This window comes from Cyanistes caeruleus, chromosome 5 (assembly GCF_971803275.1).
Source record: "Cyanistes caeruleus chromosome 5, bCyaCae1.hap1.1, whole genome shotgun sequence".
Classification (NCBI taxonomy): domain Eukaryota; kingdom Metazoa; phylum Chordata; class Aves; order Passeriformes; family Paridae; genus Cyanistes; species Cyanistes caeruleus.
Window position 1 is genome coordinate 51398628 of NC_141705.1, and position 16648 is coordinate 51415275.

At 38.7% G+C, this 16648-nt stretch overlaps 1 protein-coding gene across 4 annotated transcripts in view; it reads right to left on the bottom strand.

The window, feature by feature from the left end:
• Window positions 1–16648, bottom strand: part of SMARCAD1 (SNF2 related chromatin remodeling ATPase with DExD box 1) — a 42061-nt gene that overhangs the window by 9666 nt on the left and 15747 nt on the right. For all 4 annotated transcript variants that reach the window (XM_023925818.2, XM_023925821.2, XM_023925819.2 and 1 more), the window contains exons 6-12: window positions 13409–13497; window positions 11774–11863; window positions 11068–11152; window positions 9208–9599; window positions 2833–3035; window positions 1512–1602; window positions 217–316 (exon numbers count right to left, since the gene is read on the bottom strand). In XM_023925818.2, the coding sequence (XP_023781586.2) occupies window positions 217–316; window positions 1512–1602; window positions 2833–3035; window positions 9208–9599; window positions 11068–11152; window positions 11774–11863; window positions 13409–13497 (1050 nt within the window). The remainder of the gene's footprint in view (window positions 1–216; window positions 317–1511; window positions 1603–2832; window positions 3036–9207; window positions 9600–11067; window positions 11153–11773; window positions 11864–13408; window positions 13498–16648) is intronic.

Sequence of the window (16648 nt, forward strand, 5' to 3'; positions counted from 1 at the left end):
TCTAAAAAAGGTCCATGATAAGTCTAATTAATTCAGAACAAGAATGTCTGCAGTATGGTCTGCATTCCAATTCAAATTACTTTAGAAGTTGAGTACCACCATAAGTAAACCAAATTTTCTTTCATTAAATTATCTTTGCTTTACAGTATGTCCACGACTGGTGTGTTGTTTTTTTTTCTTTTCCTAACAAAAATATTTTTGAAGCTTCTCACTTACCTAATGTTGAAGCCGGCACAACTATCAAATGGGGACCTCTATTGCCCTCTTGGTAGAGATAAGCCAGAAATGCAATAGCTTGAATTGTTTTTCCTAAGCCCTAAGAGAAAATAAATCCATTTAAACAAAACTTACAATTTGTGGGATATCAAAGTGCTTTCAGCTCATAAGACAATTATGGTGTAGTGATGGCCCAGTAAAGACTAGAAATCTGATTAGAAAATTTGTTGTTTTACCAATTTTACAGGAAACAATTCCTTCTTAAGTACAATCTCAGTCAAACTTTATTATCATTTCAGCTCAATATTTGAACAAAGATTCATCTTCTCAATTTATGAAGCTTTTCATTTTAGTTCAAGTTCATCCCTCAGATAATCTTCAAAAATTTACCTCCTGAACCAATGGTGCAGAAAAATTATTACTTGGAAACGAAATGTTTATTTCCATTTGATTCCAGTTGTACAAAGAGTATCCCAGCTGTTTCTGAAGTGGAATTTAACACTGGAACCAGATTTAAGATAAACCTACATTTCCATCAACACTCGCTTTTCCTGTTTTCTGCATCATGAACTTAAAAATTTTGTGTATCTACCACAAAATACACACATTCTTACTAACATGAAACATACAGAAATTGAGAAGCACTGCCTAAGTCATAGCAAGGCAAAGCAGTGCTTTCATTCATGGTTCATCAGAAGATGAACAGCAGCCAGGATTAAAACAACAGACCACAAATTCAGCAGCTGCATCATAAGGTGTTTTCTGTTGTACAACTACAGATGGTGTCAGCATTTAACAAAACCTCAAGCCCATAAGCTTGTCTCTCTTAGTTCAAAGTTGATGGGGAATGTCATGACAAGAGATGGTGGAAATGCTGCTTCTGCAGAAGCAGAGAAGGTTTCTACCTTGTTTTTTTGCTGTCTTATCTGTCTGTTTTGAAACTGATGAAGAAATGGAGAAAATAGGGGCTCAGTGCAATAAATGCTTGACAAGTAGAATGAACCATATTTTTACAAAAGGAGCTGTTAAATTCAGTGGTTTGAAAACAACCTGTTGTGGTAGAAACCGGTTCCATTTCATCAGAAGACACTATGCGACTTGCAATTCTGGGTGTCCATGAATCTTAGGCTACCTCTGATTTTCAAATGGAAAAGAGTTCAGCAGCTTTTAAGATCTTGGAGAGCTGTCTGCAATCTAAAATTACTTATAATTTGCTTGAGGTTTCTAAGCAAGGATTTAACAATGTCTTTTTTGCAAAATTTTAATGGTTCTTAGACAAGCACTTTCACACTTACCATTTCATCAGCCAAGATGCCATTCAATCCATGTTTATACAGCAGTGCTAACCAGTTCAAACCAATCTTCTGATATGGCTTCAGTTTCAAACTGTTAAAAACAATCAAGCTTATTACTATGTTTTACTTGTTTCTTCACAAAACACAGCTTTCCATTTATGGTAATCAGAGACTGGCAGGTTTAACACTGCTTTAATTTTAATGCACTCCAGACCTCTTTGCGTAGTGAGAAATGCAAAGTTTTTTGTTACTTTGCTTGTGTAAAGTTACTTTACACAAAGAAACTTTCTTAATCAGTCACCTGTATATGAATTGAGTTGCTTATTGCATTTTCATAGATCTAAAATGATCAATGTGAGTAACACATGATATCAATCAGTGATACACAACCAGATAAAAGCAGTTACATAACCACTCATTTTTAAAATACACAATTAAGTGGCATTTTGCAGCTGCATCCCTAATTTTGCTCTGTTGTACAGTTACTCTTTGTGTCAGCACCAAAGAAAAACCCAAAACACAACCCATGAAACACACTCAACAGCAAGTCACCCAGTTCAACACTTTTTCCAAAGAAGAAATGTCACTGACATCTTTCTTCAAAGACTTCCTGCTTCCTCCCAGGTTTTGTTTTCACACAGCTGAGAATCCTTTTGCTATTTACTTGTAATAGCATCCAACTAGAATTCAAGCTGCTACTTTGGCCATTCCCAATACACCCCAACATTTCCTAACCCTTAGGATAATACCCTCCACCATATCCATACCTCCTAATATCCATTTGGATATCCTTACCAATTTACATCCCTGAAAGAAATCCTTCCCTACAACACATCCCTGCTGCCACTCCAATTGATGCTGAGTTTCAGATTACTTTGTACAACTGAACTTCGGACGTCTTTCATCCAGCTGACAAAGCTGTCCAGTTTGCTCAGATTTGTTCCAATGTAGCATTTTTGAAATGGAATCCTATTTGAAATCTGTCCCCCATTACAGAAGCAGGTTTGCTTGGGCTTTTATTTGAAAAAAGTTGACAACTCATGATTCCATTGCTTAAGGTTGGCTGTTACATTCACCAGAAATGGGATGAAATAAAACCTGTTAGAATTTTTATGCTCTTATCCTGCCTACCCACCTTTCCTGATACGCTTGAAAAATCTGTTAGTCTCTCAAGTGTTGCACATCACTATCTAGAACACTGGGAGCTACTACGTATCAAAAATCTGCACCTCTACTCTCAGAGACTGCAGTGCTGAAAATCACAGTCTTCGAAAGTACACCTTATTGTCCATCATCCTTCTAAAGTATAAAAATGAGATACCTGCGATTCAGAATGGAGGGTTGTTCTATGTTCCATCCATATTCTCCGTCTCTAGTAATCCTGGTTACCTGTTTTGTCAGTTTATTGGAAATGTCTTCACATTTATTCATAAGCTTTAGAACCACATCCCTCTCCTTCAGCAGTATCTTGCAGTTCCACACTATATCTTCTGACAAACCAGAAGTCTTTGTCATTTTTGCAAACTGAAAAAAAAAAATAATAAAAATATCTATGAATACTGGTAAAGCAGCTGCAGTGAAAATCCACAGCTGCTGCATGCAGTAATTCAAGTAGGAGACAACAACAGCATCCTGATCTTCTCTCAAAACTCCATGTACTCCTTACACTTGGCCCACTGCAAACTGTGTAAATCCACAATGAAGGTCATCATTGGAGCTCCGCACATCGTGAAACTCAAAATCTTAAGAGATACAAATTCTCTTCAGTTTCTGAAGTAAAATACAAGCGCTTTAAACTCAAAATCCTCAACAGGAGGTAACAAACAGTGCAAAGCCATCTTTGAAGGCTAGGCGCAGTAACAAATCAAAACCCCAAAAGGAAGGAAAAAAACCCACTGATTCTCATTAAGATACCCTTTTAAACAAACCTTACTGGATACTAAAGGTATAAGATGTAAGCAAAATGTAGGCATCAAGGCAAACAAAAGAATCTATAATGAAGGTTACTATATTTTGTTATGGGTCTCCCTGGGGCTCAGCATTATCTGATTCCAGTTCTAACTCTACCACAAAGATAGTCAAACTGGACTTGGGCATTATGTTGGGTTTTCTGTGGTCACCAAGTACTGTCAGTACAAAGAAGCCTTGCTTCCACCGCTTGCTTGCTCAAGTCCACACTAGCTACTGTGTATTTCCTTCCTCTAAATTTCAGATCTTCATCACAGGATGAATATTTTACATATCAGAGACAAGCAGCCTGAAGTTGTATCAAAGCAGGCCCCTCAGCAGGCCCATCGATTTCTCCTAAATTCCATGTAGTCATAGAATTTAGGAGAAATCCATGCAGATTTCTGCAGAAAGTATAAAACCTGCCACTAAATATGTTTCTGCAGTAACTGGGGTCATATTTGTAATGATAGTATTTTCTCGAGTATTTCCACTGTAAGCAGCTTCCCATTGTTACCTGATGCATTTACTCCTCCCCTTCAGTTGGCTTTGGTGCAAGGTGGTTCTGGAGTTTGGTTTTTGTGGAAGTTTGTATATGTGCAGCCAAACAAAATGAAATGACAAAATTTATGTGTATTTCACTGTAAAGAACAGGCTTTTTTTGGGTTTTGTTTATTAATGGATTTGAAGAATTGAAGAATAAAAGATGCTTTGGATTTATCATTCTTGTATTAAAACAGAAGTAGTTTTCACACAGATTTTTTTTTTAATTTTAGACCAGGGATCTGCTAAAATTTAGCAGAAGACTTCATATTCCTCCAGGAATTCCTCCCATAAAAAAGGAGTTGTATGATCCAGCTCAAGTAACTCTCCAATATAGCCACACTGCAGAGTAAAAGCAAGTTTTGTTAAGGTGAAGAGTATAACCAGATTACATTAAAGTAGAATTTAAAAAACAGCTTTTATAAGGAAAATATTTTAAAAATAAATGGAGTGATGCAATTACAGTTTGGGGGTATATTTTTGTTTGTGTTTTTTCCATTTTAAACAAACCTCAGAAAGTTTACCATCACTCACAGGTTAGACCAGGCTAAGGTGCACATGTCAACACCTGTAAAGGCGTTCTCTAAATAGACACCTCCATTTAGAAATAAAAAAGAACACCGTTTTTAATAGGTGCCTACAAAATTTCGACATTTGTTTTGATGACTAAAGCTTTGGTTGGCATGAATAGAAATCCTGTAATCCATAAATAAAGGTGTGGAGAATTGAGCCATATGTTATTAACAGAAATTGTATTGTTTCATGTCAGCACATTAACATCCACGTATAAAGAAATACTTTAGCCACTGGTTTGCATGTGAATCACAGGGTGTTACCCTGCTCAGAACACAAAGCAGATTCACAGGTGGCCTTTGCTTTCTAGAGGTCCTGACACCCACCCAAGTTCAGCTTTTTTCAACTAAGGCCCAAAAATGTGAGACCATCATGGAAACTGAACCCATGAGCTTTCCCAGCACACTAGGAATTGCCGCACCAACACACTCTGGACTTACTTTACACCACTTTCAAGATGATGAAGGCTTTCTCTTTAATGCCTAAGCGTGAAAGTCAGCCTCAGCCTCGATCAACAAACACCATTTCCACTGTAAGCAGCTTCCCATTGTTACCTGATGCATTTACTCCTTCCCTTCAGCTGGCTTTGGTGCAAGGTGGTTCTGGAGTTTGGTTTTTGTGGCAGTTTGTATATGTGCAGCCAAACAAAATGGGATGACAAAAAAGGTGGAGCTACACTCCCTTAAGTCTGTATCTCCTAGCTCATATACTGCTGCAGCGCACAGAATATGATGGGCAAGATCCACCTCTGACAACTCAGTTCCACCATTTCTCTAAAAGTGATGTGCTGTGTCAGCAATTCAATGTAACACTTTCCATCAGCTTGTGTGTATTCTGTAAGAATTTCTGTAGACCACAAAGACTTTAAATGCTATATAAGACAGCTTATTTTGGGACAGAATAATACTGTGAATGCCAAGAATGAGAGGATACAGCAAGTCTCACATAGATACATGTTTTTGCACTAAAATGAAATCCAAACAGGTAACAGTTACACACCTTAAAAATACGAAACTGAATAGCATTAAACCCTCTCTAGTTTCTCTCCCACGTTTACCAGAGGAAGCAGAAAATTGCAAGACCACCAACCCAGACCCCAAAACCCCAGCAGAGCTCCTCTGGGAGCCAGTCTGGCTCTGCTTTTGTTTCTTGGCACACAGCAATCCCGGGCAGGTACTGCCCTTCCATTACTGTAAGAGGCTTACAGCCTCTCTGCTGAGGAATGGCGCTGAGTGCTGCAGTTTCCACCACAGGGCAATGCCACAGTTTGGAAATGAGAGCACTGTTAAAACAGAATTAAGCACCAACGAGTTTTTTAGGGGAGTTAGGATTGGGAAGAAGGGTAATTGGTGCCCAGAAATACTTCCATCAAGGAAAGCAACTATGCTGTCTGCTGGCCCACAGTGTGTGCCAGTGGGGTATCATCAGGACCTCAAAGCAAACAGGAAAGAGAAATGAGAAGCTAAACAGAAGACTGAGGGGAGACCTCACTGCAAATTACAACTTCCTCACAGGGGGAACCAGAGATACAGGCACAGGTCTTTTCTCTGTGGTGACCAGTGGCAGGACCTGAGGGAATGGCCTGAAGCTGTGCCAGGGGAGGTTTAGGCTGGATATTAGGAAAAGGTTTGTCACCCAGAGAGTGGCTGGGCACTGGCACAGGCTCCCCAGGGATGTGGTCACAGTACCAAGCCTGACAGAGCTCTAGAAGTGTTTGGACAATGCTCTCAGGCATGGGTGTGATTCCTGGGGCTGTCCTGTGCTGGGTTTTGATTTCATCCTTTCCAGCTTGGGATTTCTATGACCCTGTGACAAGACCCACCAGGAGCAGAGGTCTGTCTTAACTTGGTTGGTTTACCACCTCATGTCTGTCTGAAGGATGTATAGAGCACGAAGCCAGCACAAAGCAGGCCTGCACTGCGAAACATCACCGAACATCAGCCCCTTGCACAAGATCTACCTAACATATGAGATCAGGTGAATTTTCTTCTCCACCCTGTCCTTCAGCTTGGGCTGATCCTTTGCTTCACCTTCCCCTCCACAGGTGACAACATTCTTGGAGTTCATCCCTTCCTCTCCTCGTAGCACTCACAGCCATGCTTTCTGCTGACCATCCTCTAGTTTGTCTACCACTCATCTGCTCCCTTTGTATTCTAACCCCTAACTCCCAGCTGTGCAGAGCTGCTCCTCATTATCTCCCATTTGCCCATCACACTTCCTCTTATGTCTCAGCTCCATGCTTGGGCTTTGCAGAAGCCCCTGGGGCCACCCTTCCAAAGCCTTTGCTTTAGAAAGCAGTGTGCCATTTTTGGCTGTGAGTAAGAAGTGAATAGGATGAGAGTGGCGCTCTCAGAAAACACATCCCAATTTCTTTTGTTACCTACTACTTTCCCTGTGCACACAATGTATCCTGGACAGAGACCATCAGTTCTTGCACACCTTGCTCACTTCTCCAAGGAGACAGACACCCACCAAAGCCTCAAGGACATACCTGAGTACTCTTTATTCAAGCTGGCATTTGAGAGGAGGCTCTCCCAGCCAGTCATGTCCAGCACTAAAGACTGGATAAAACTATCCTCCTGGAAAACGTACTTGATGTACAGTGCAGGCATTTCTAAACTGCCAAATTAATTAATCTTTATGAGCAAGGACAGTTTCAGCTCCCTCCATTTATTTTGAGAACTGTGTCTACTAAATTTCTTTCTATATGTTTTAAGCATTACTAGATCAAGTTAAACACTTGAAATATCTACTCCAAAGAGTAAGTATTTCCAAGTGCTCTTATTAACCTTATAAGCCTATGAAATTAATTTAAACCCTCTTGGAAACAAAATAGCTTAGTCCAAATTTAAAAAAAAAAAGTCTACAATAAAAAAAAAATACATTCTCATTTATGTTTTCCAGGAATAAAACATTCAATTTACAAATAAGTAGGCTTTAGTTTTAATCTCAGACTGAGATCCTTAATATCTTCCTCAAATCTAACAATGAACACATGGTAACAACTTGCAGTACTTCACATTGTGTTACACAAGATACCATTAGAGTAAAGAGGCCTTAAAACTAAGCCAATTTATTTAATGCTCTAACTGAATCATCTCTCTCCATTATTCTAACTACCCTTATTAATTGGTAGGAAAAATGCTGCGTTACTGAGCTACTGGATATTTATAAACAACTAAATCCACATTGATACAAAACATCTGCTAAAATCTGCTGCAAACCACTTCTACTCTGGGCAAGTATTTGCAATACTACATAAACATGTGGCTGCTGACACCAGCAATCTTCATGAAAGACAAATTTTGAACGCAAACAGGCCCATGCAGCTTTTTTTTTCCCCGTAAAATATTTTACACAGAAAAGGAGAAGAGCCCTGTAGCAAATACTTCTGCAAAGAGTTAAGCTCAGACAAAATCCAACAAGTTTAGAAAGTAATAGCTGTATGACAGATGTTCTGTGAGAAGCCAAAGGCTCGGGGCAAAACGGATTTCTTTTGCAGCATACCAGTACCCTGTATTTTTTTTTCAAGTATCGTCCTCTTGTCTCCCCCCTCCCTTTACAATACAACATACAAAGATCATTTTGTTTTCCTTAAAATTCTGTTTAGCATCTCTTACTGTTTTGTAGTAATGTATTTCACACATTGAATAATAAATGTTATTGTTTAACACATATTGAAGAAGTTCTTGCATACATCAGTGGGGGGGTTCAGAATGCACACTGATGAATAAACACAAATTACTCTGTTAAAAGGCCTGTGCACAGTTACTGTTTAAAATTCAAAGCAATAATAAATTAAATCAAGACTATCTGCTGTAATGCACTTCTAATTTCTTACCAGAACATTGCTCTTAGCAGGTCTGAGGTCTTGCAGTTAACTGAAACTGTATGAAATGTGAAGTCTACAAACAAGCCATGGTAAACATCCGAAAGTATCAACAAAGCGACAGTGGATAACGTACTTACCAACAGATACTGCTTTCTTTTCTGTGATGGATTGTGGCTGAGCATTCTCATGCTTTACCTTTCATTAATAAAAACACAGCAGCTCACTCCACTAAAAATGGCTGCATTGCTTAGCTAGCAAAACCATGCTAGACAATAAGCTGCACTGCAGTAAGATAAAGGCACAAAAGAAAAAAAGAAAAAGAAAAAAAAAAAAAGAACAGCCATTTCTTGCCTGAAAATAAAAACATCCATGCTGGCTTCTTCAATCATGGAGCTACCCTGGAAGCTGCTGCTGCTGCTATACAAGTGTCTGCAGTAAAGGTCCTGCCACGTTCTTCCCTTCTGCATGGGTTGTCAGCTACAAGAGCTCAGAATAGGCTAGCAAACACCTCCTTCTCACAGTGAAAGCTCTAATTTCTCCTTCTGCAGTGAAATCAACCAACTTTCTCTGCTACAGAGTGAGTGACAGTACTGTCAGCCAATCAGCTTGAGTTTTCCAGAAAAATCACCCCTTAATTCATTCAAAATCAGGTCATATGACACTATTTGAAACGCTATTGGCTTAGGAGGAACATAGCATTTCAGCCTAATGAGGATAAGGCCACCCATCTAAGCCTCCCTCGGCTGAAGCCACCTTGACTCTAGGCAGGCTGGGGATAGGAAAGGAAGAATGCAGACCTACCAGAGCGTCCCAGCTGTTAAAGGGCCGGAGCGCTATTATCTTCTGAGCCTTTTTCTGAGAACACTGGGGAATCAGAGTCAGTTCACTCAGGGAAGCATCCTGCAGGAAGCTGAGGATTTTTGCTTTGTAGCCATCCTCCATGACTTCATCAGCACTGCTGTAGTCCTCATCCAGGGAGCTTCCACCATCTTCGGAAGCAGACTCTTCCTCTGTGTGTTCTGTTTCTCTTTCAGCCCTCCAAATGCTCCTTTTGCCTTTGTCCTTTTTCTGAAAGCCATTCTGCTCTTTCTCAGAAGCTTTCTGCTTTGTCTTATCTTTACTCCCCTCACTATGGCTCACAGTGGAAGCTTCGGTCAAGTCAGCAACTTTCCTTTTGGGAGGAAATTCCACACCTATGCATGCAATACAGAAGGCAACAAGTCAACACATATTGGTATGGGGCTGATGAAAACACAAGTTGTTCTTCCAAAATAAAACCTATAGATCTGTAAAGCACAGTTCTAGTATTTAATACACAAGAACAGGTGTTACTAAGAAAACACAGCAGGTGTTACTAAGAAAACAGAAAAGAAAATCTGTATAACATATGTAAATAGCTCCAACTATGAGTACAAGATAAGCAAAGCTCATTTATATAATGCTCAAATAGAAGAAGGTTTTAAGTGTCTTGAAATAGAGATGATCAACATAATGTAATATTTGTGAGCTGCAGAAGCTCTGAGGTAAGAGCAAACAGTTAAGAACTCTGATGTATTCTTAAGATGAGATACTGGTCCCACTGCACCTGACTGCAGAGGTATTAATTCTGCTGACTTGAGAAAAAAAGCCTTCTTTTCCCAAGAAAATGATATCTTTTTTCCCATTTTAATGCACTGTAGTACAGTATTTGGGGTGGAACAATGAAAACATGCACTTGTTAAAAAAACTCAAAGAATGAGGCATCTCCAACCAAAATAATTCAGCTGCCTTGAAATAAGACAGAAGTTATTTAACACACCACAAGCAAGTAATTTTCAGAAGTGCCTTGTAAGGGTTTTGACTCCTTCATTTCAAGAGAGCACTTGCAGTGGAGAAGTTTCTCTTCTGCCCAATCCCAGCTTGCTGTCGATTTGAGTCCAACCCTGACATCTGCCTTCTTAAAAGCATCAGTAAGGACACAACTTCCTGAGCAGTGATAGCTCTCCCCACTTGTAAAGAATCCAATTAAGAACACTACCCTATCCCAAGAACACTTACATAGCTGATACAGCAAAACTTGTACATATCTGACAGCTGTGTAACACACTGAAAAGTAATCAACTCTTTAAATAGAACTTAAGTTATAACTTGCAGATTTACTTGCAATCATTGGGTTTTCTCCATGCCGTGTTTAAAGTACTGGTATTTACAAACAGGTTGAATAACTCAAGGCCAATTTCAAGTATGTTCCTCTCCTAGAATACATTTTAGAAGGACAAAATAGCATATATTGCTTGTTTCCTATGCAATTATTTGCAATTACTGGTTTAGAAACCAGTAATTTACAAATACTGCAGTTAGAAAACAACCCTTTTTTAAAGCAAGAAGGGAGCAGGAAATTCTCCGTGCTTAGAGTTCTAACACCCTTAGGTAATTACAACTTTTTATGCCTATCTGTATTAGCAGGGCGAAGACATTTATCCCTAGTTAGAGAGCAAAAATAAAAATACAGAAAAAGTGAGCTTCCTTCTTTCATCTTCCCTGTAATGTTAATTACAAGTATAAGAGCAAGTTTCTAAGCATGATGATGTAAGGACTGTCATTGCTGAACATTCAAAACTATTTGCATCACAAGTCTGTTTTGTCTGGATAAAATTAAATTAATTATAAATCTGTCTTTACCTTCCTCATCGTCTGCAAATATTTTCAGGGCTTCCAGTGCATCATGAAACACCCAGTTGTGTTCCTCAAGTACTTCTCTCAGCTCCTAGTAAAAACAAGACATTATACATTGTGGTGAGATAAGCACATACAAAATGTCTGTGCCAAATAACATCAGCAAATAAAACCCCTGTAAATCAGATGATTCAAAATAAAAGGAAATCAAAATGAGAAAACTCTTCAGGCTCTGTACACTGAGTTTAGGCAGAGCTGCACTCCGCTTTTCAAAAGTGTAAGAACACACGAACAAGCTTTGCTTCCAACTATTTCAAGCACCTTACTGAAAGGTCTCAAGCAGTCACTGAGGACCATCAAGTAGTAAAGTAATACAAATTGCAAAATATATTTTAGCAGTCTCAGGGAGAAGAGTGAGAGAAGGAGGGATCATTTCCCCTTGCACTTTTCAGTAAGTCATCAAATTTGACTATACTAGGCTTGTCATAGGGCTAGAAATGTAGGAAGAGAAGTTACATGTAGTCCAAACCACATCCCACAGCTCTCAATTCAGGACAAGCTACATTCTAACACAGGAACGGCAAAAGCCTTCCTACCCTGGGCTCTTTCCAAAAGTGCTGTTGGTATCAGAACTGCTTCATATGGACTATCAACAGCTGCAGTTTTCTTAAGAACTCAAAACCTGATGTGCCATAGGGAGACATCAGCTCACCTCCTTATCCAATCCAGGGAATGTACCTTGCAACTTCTTCACAAGCATCTCTTGCCTCTCCCATTGTCTTTTGGGTTCTGAGTCATCCAGCTATGTTAAAAAAAGGTACCTATTAGCTTTAATATTAATTACAGCTACAGAAACAGAAGAAAACCTCATCAGTATTGCTTATCCTTAAGAAGCTACTCTAAATGACAAAAGCACTTAAGATAAATTCAAACTGAAGTGATTCCTCATACATAGTCAATGATCAAACAAAGACCAAAACTTTCACAAACAGAAAATGTCTTCAGTCATGGAAAACTGGGACTCTGCTTGATAAGCAGACACAGTGCAAAGTTATATACCAAAATATAAATAATTTAGAACTGTCTAGTTAATTTTGCTTTAAAATCAAAAGTTATTAGCAATTCTGGATGATATTTAAGGCAGAAGACATCAGGGTTGGTAATCAGATTAGCTTACTAAGCATGCAGTGTTTAACCCACCACAGCCTACAAACGTGTCAAATGGTGTGTTTATATTAAGATTTATGAGTAAAAAAAAATCCATAAATTTTATGTCACAGCATCATGGAGTCCCATCAAAAACTGGTAAAACTTTTCATCAACAATAGCTTCACTAACAGCTACTACCAGCCTGCAAAATGGAAGTCAAAAAGTGCCAAAACTTCCATGGGCCACAAGCTGCTGTGCTTTGTATTCACCACAAAGAACTACATGAGTTTTTTCCTAGAACTTTGAATACAAAGCGGTTACAGAGCTACTTGTCTACAGCAGAGTTACCAACATTTACTTTTCTGAAGGAGCACAAACCACATCTTCCAGAGGCACTCTGAGTAACAGAGGACATTATTCCTTTCCTCAATGATCCTACAGTGTCACTAAGGGAGCAGCTAGAATCCACAGAAGAGCTGCCCAAGTATGCTCTGGTCTTAAGAACCACAAGGAAAAGCAAGACTAAGAAAAAAACTGCAAGTTCTCACTATAGTTCTCTATAATAAGCTCTAAAAACACACATTTCACATTTGTTTTTTTTTCCAATCCTTCCCCCTTTAATTGAAATGACACTGTTAAAAACAGAAATCAAGCTGATGTATCAAACCAGGATCATGACATAGTTCCCATTAATTAGCAGAGGTCAAAGTAGTCATTCCTTTAAATGTAACCAATTCACCATTTTTAATATCATTTTATATTTGAAAGTCATACTTTCAAATATATAAGCAACATCTATAACAAAGAATAGAAGCAGATATAGCAACAAAGATGTTAACTTTGTGTGCTTGAGGAAATACAAGGAATGACCTGAGGAGAAAAAGTGATCCAGAACCTGTAGCTCCCACTGATGTTCACAAAAACTGAATGGTACTCAGAGCCTCACACACTGCTACCTGCTATCAACTACTTCCACCAAAGCAGTGAACTGGCTGGTGTGACACAAATCCACAAGCACTAAAGAACAAATCAGGTAATTCCATTCAGAGTGTTAACAATAAAAAAAGTACAAAAAAACTCACCCAGATGTCAAGATCTGATTTGACTTAATTTTCTGATAAAACACACCACTGTCACTGACCAAGTCAGGTAATTCAATTTATTTTACAATGCACAAAATGAAAAGCACAGTACTTACATAACTAGCTTTTGACTTTTTTGCAACTCGCTCATTTTTGGTTTTGCAATTTGTGGGAGATTCACTTAGTTTCCTTTTACCAGAGGCAGCTTTAAAAAGAATTGAGATGGAAAAGAAGAATTAGTTCCTTTCATTGAGTTCACCTCAAAACAGTAGACTTCAATTACTACAACAATGCAGTAGCTACTTGTTACCCACACAATGTTTACTAGTCTCCATAAGTTTCCTACTACAGAACACAGATACATTGAAACTTGAAGCAAAGCAGCTGCTTGAAGATACATGCTTATTTACCCCGAAGTTATCTTCAGCAGTCTGGCAATTAATATCTCATATATAACAACCAAAATAGCATTTAATTATTATTTTTTTTATAATTGCCACATGTTATTACACAGAGGTTGCATAAAGGTGTATCTGTGTCTGGTTTTACTCAAGCTGGTATTTCTTCCAGGCTGAAGCCCATCTGTCTGTTGGAATATGTACATCTCTGCCAATCTGGAAGCGCTGATGACTGATTTCTGGCTCAGGTGCACACCAGAGCAGTTACCAAATGCTTTTCAACATTAAATCTAGACGTCTCAAAGAAAACTATGCATATTAAGTCTGTGATAACCTTATCACTTACAAATAGTCCACATGAGCCATAACTTTCTGACTATGGGCCCTGGTGATTTATCAGATTATCATCTCAGCATTAAGGCCTGCCCAGCCAGGTGCACTTCCAGACTGCGGCTGTGCATGGCTCATGAAGGCAAGAACACATTACCAGTATTTCTGCACACAAGCTTGGCTTGAAGCAGCATTACCAGAACAAATTACTGTGAAAATTCCTAGTTCATGATCTGAAGTAGTACTGGAAGTTAGATCTCTGGATTAGTAAGTGCCTGCAGAGCTTTAGTGTCTGACACCAGCATCTCTGGCCAACCTCCCCTCCCAGCTTACCCTGGGAGACCAGTGAATGCACATACCCACACACACACAAAAAGCACATTTGCTTTCCAATCCAGAAGACTGTCTGGATGATCAAAAAGTTTTAACTTCGGTACATTAAGTAGCCAAATCTTTGTACAAGACACTATGTGTGGAAATACTTTCAAATAAATTTTCTACTATAGTCATTCACTCTGACATCAGAGAAGTGGCATGTAAAAATTGAAACAATTTATTAAAACATCCCAAAGAAAAGTAAAGTACTGGCAACTCTTCCTGAAATTAAAGATCTAGTAAGAGATACCAGAAAACTTTGTTAAGATTTTTTTTGAAGTCTATGTATTTATATATATTCAGGCAAAAATATCATTGAATCATAGAATTTTTTGGGCTGAAAGGGACATTAAAGACCACTTAGCTCCAAACCCCTGCTATAGCCAGGGACGCCTTCCACTTGATCAGGTTGCTAAGAGCCCCATCCAACCCAGCCTTGAACACTTCCAAAGATGGGGCATCCACAACTTCTCTGGGCAACCTGGTCCAGTGCCTCCCTACCCTCACAGTAAAGAATTCCTTCCTGATTTCTAATCTAAACTTACCCTCTCAATTTGAAGCCATTCCCCCTTTTTCTGTCACTACATGCCATTGTAAATAGTCCCTCTCCATCTTTCTTGTACTGGAAGGCCACAATAAATACAATAGGCATGGTTCAAAGCATCCAGAGAATATGCCAGTGGAGGCTCTCCTTCACCATTCAGACATTGACCTTTCTGCCCAAGACCTAATTTAAACAATATTGCCGGGAAAATGCCTGCTACTAACTTAACCCTGAGAAATGTGTGGTTGTTTTGATATCCAAACTAGGAGCTGTCAGGCTGCTGCTGGGTCAAGCACTGTAAGTCATTCAAGACCTTGTGCTATTATTTCTTAAGCTCAATTAACACTGTATTCAGGATGGATAATTCTGAATGTGAACAGTGACCCTGAAAACCTCTTTGCCCTAAAAAAATAGACGGGCTGGATATAAGAGTATTTAAAAGATTTTCCTGCTTTTAGGTCACAGCTGAGCACCCAATAGTATTTGCAGGAAGCCCCATCATGAGCAATTTTAGAGCAATTGAACTGAAACAAAGGATCTGGAAAACCATGGTCTCAGGAACCCATCAACACAGAATTATTTAAAAATAATGTGGTCTTCGGAAACCCACCACATTTGCAAATGACAAAAAAATCCCAACTTTCTGAAGACATCCACTTTGGAAAGTACACTTAATTTTTCCTTTCTGTGCTAAGGCAGTATAGAGCTGAAGGGATAAAGAAACTCTTACTGGTAGGTAGCAATCATCCTTAGAGTACTGGCAGGGTACACCAGGCCTTCCAGAGGAATCCTTGTTCTCCCCATAAATTTTATAACTAATGAGAAATGAGTAAAGCTGTTCCAAGGTCTCAGAATTTAGAGGAGCATCTGTAATTATTTCCCCTGTTACTTGCTGCTACCTCTAACAAAAAAAAAGGCCTTTTCTTACTGTGACTTCCCTCATCCTGATAAAAGAAAACAGTAATTTCTGACCGCTCAAAAAGCAGTGAATACCAGACAGATTCACATGAGGCTTCAGCTCAGAAGCACACCCACCACTTCCATGGTTTGCAAGATGTACAGAAATCAACACCAGAAACAAATCACAAACAACAGGTATTACTACAACTTCACATCTTAGGCATGTATTTTCAATTTGTCACATCTTCATACCTTTAAAAAAATCTGCACTGTTTCTTGTTTTAGCTCTATACAACTATTGAATTCAAGCTATAAATACAAGTTTTGTAATTTTGAAAGGATAGAAAAATTCAAGGTCACACTTTTTTCACAAAGCTGTGCTTCGCAAAACTGTATCTTGCCTTGACCTCTCACACAGTCAACATTTCACAACAAGTAAAGCATATCTGAAATTGACACAGTTAAAGCAGATGTTCAGTAATGCCTCCATTTTTAAAAAATGTGTCCAAAATGAGGTGATTTATACCATCACTGTCAGGCATGCTTATTCCTAACTAAATATTTTATACAACAGCTGTGATTAGTGGGAATTTTGCTGCCAAGAAGACTTTTCTATGGCTCATATTAAAAGGATGTGAAACAACATTCTTAAATCAACACAAAAATGGCCAAAAGGCAGGGCCTACATACCAGAAATCAAAGTGATTTAGTTCAAACACTGTGAAGTGCAACAAAGTTTAAGGATATATATTGGCTTAAACTGGATTAATATTTATCAAAACCTTTGAAAAGTAATCAGTCTTCCAGGA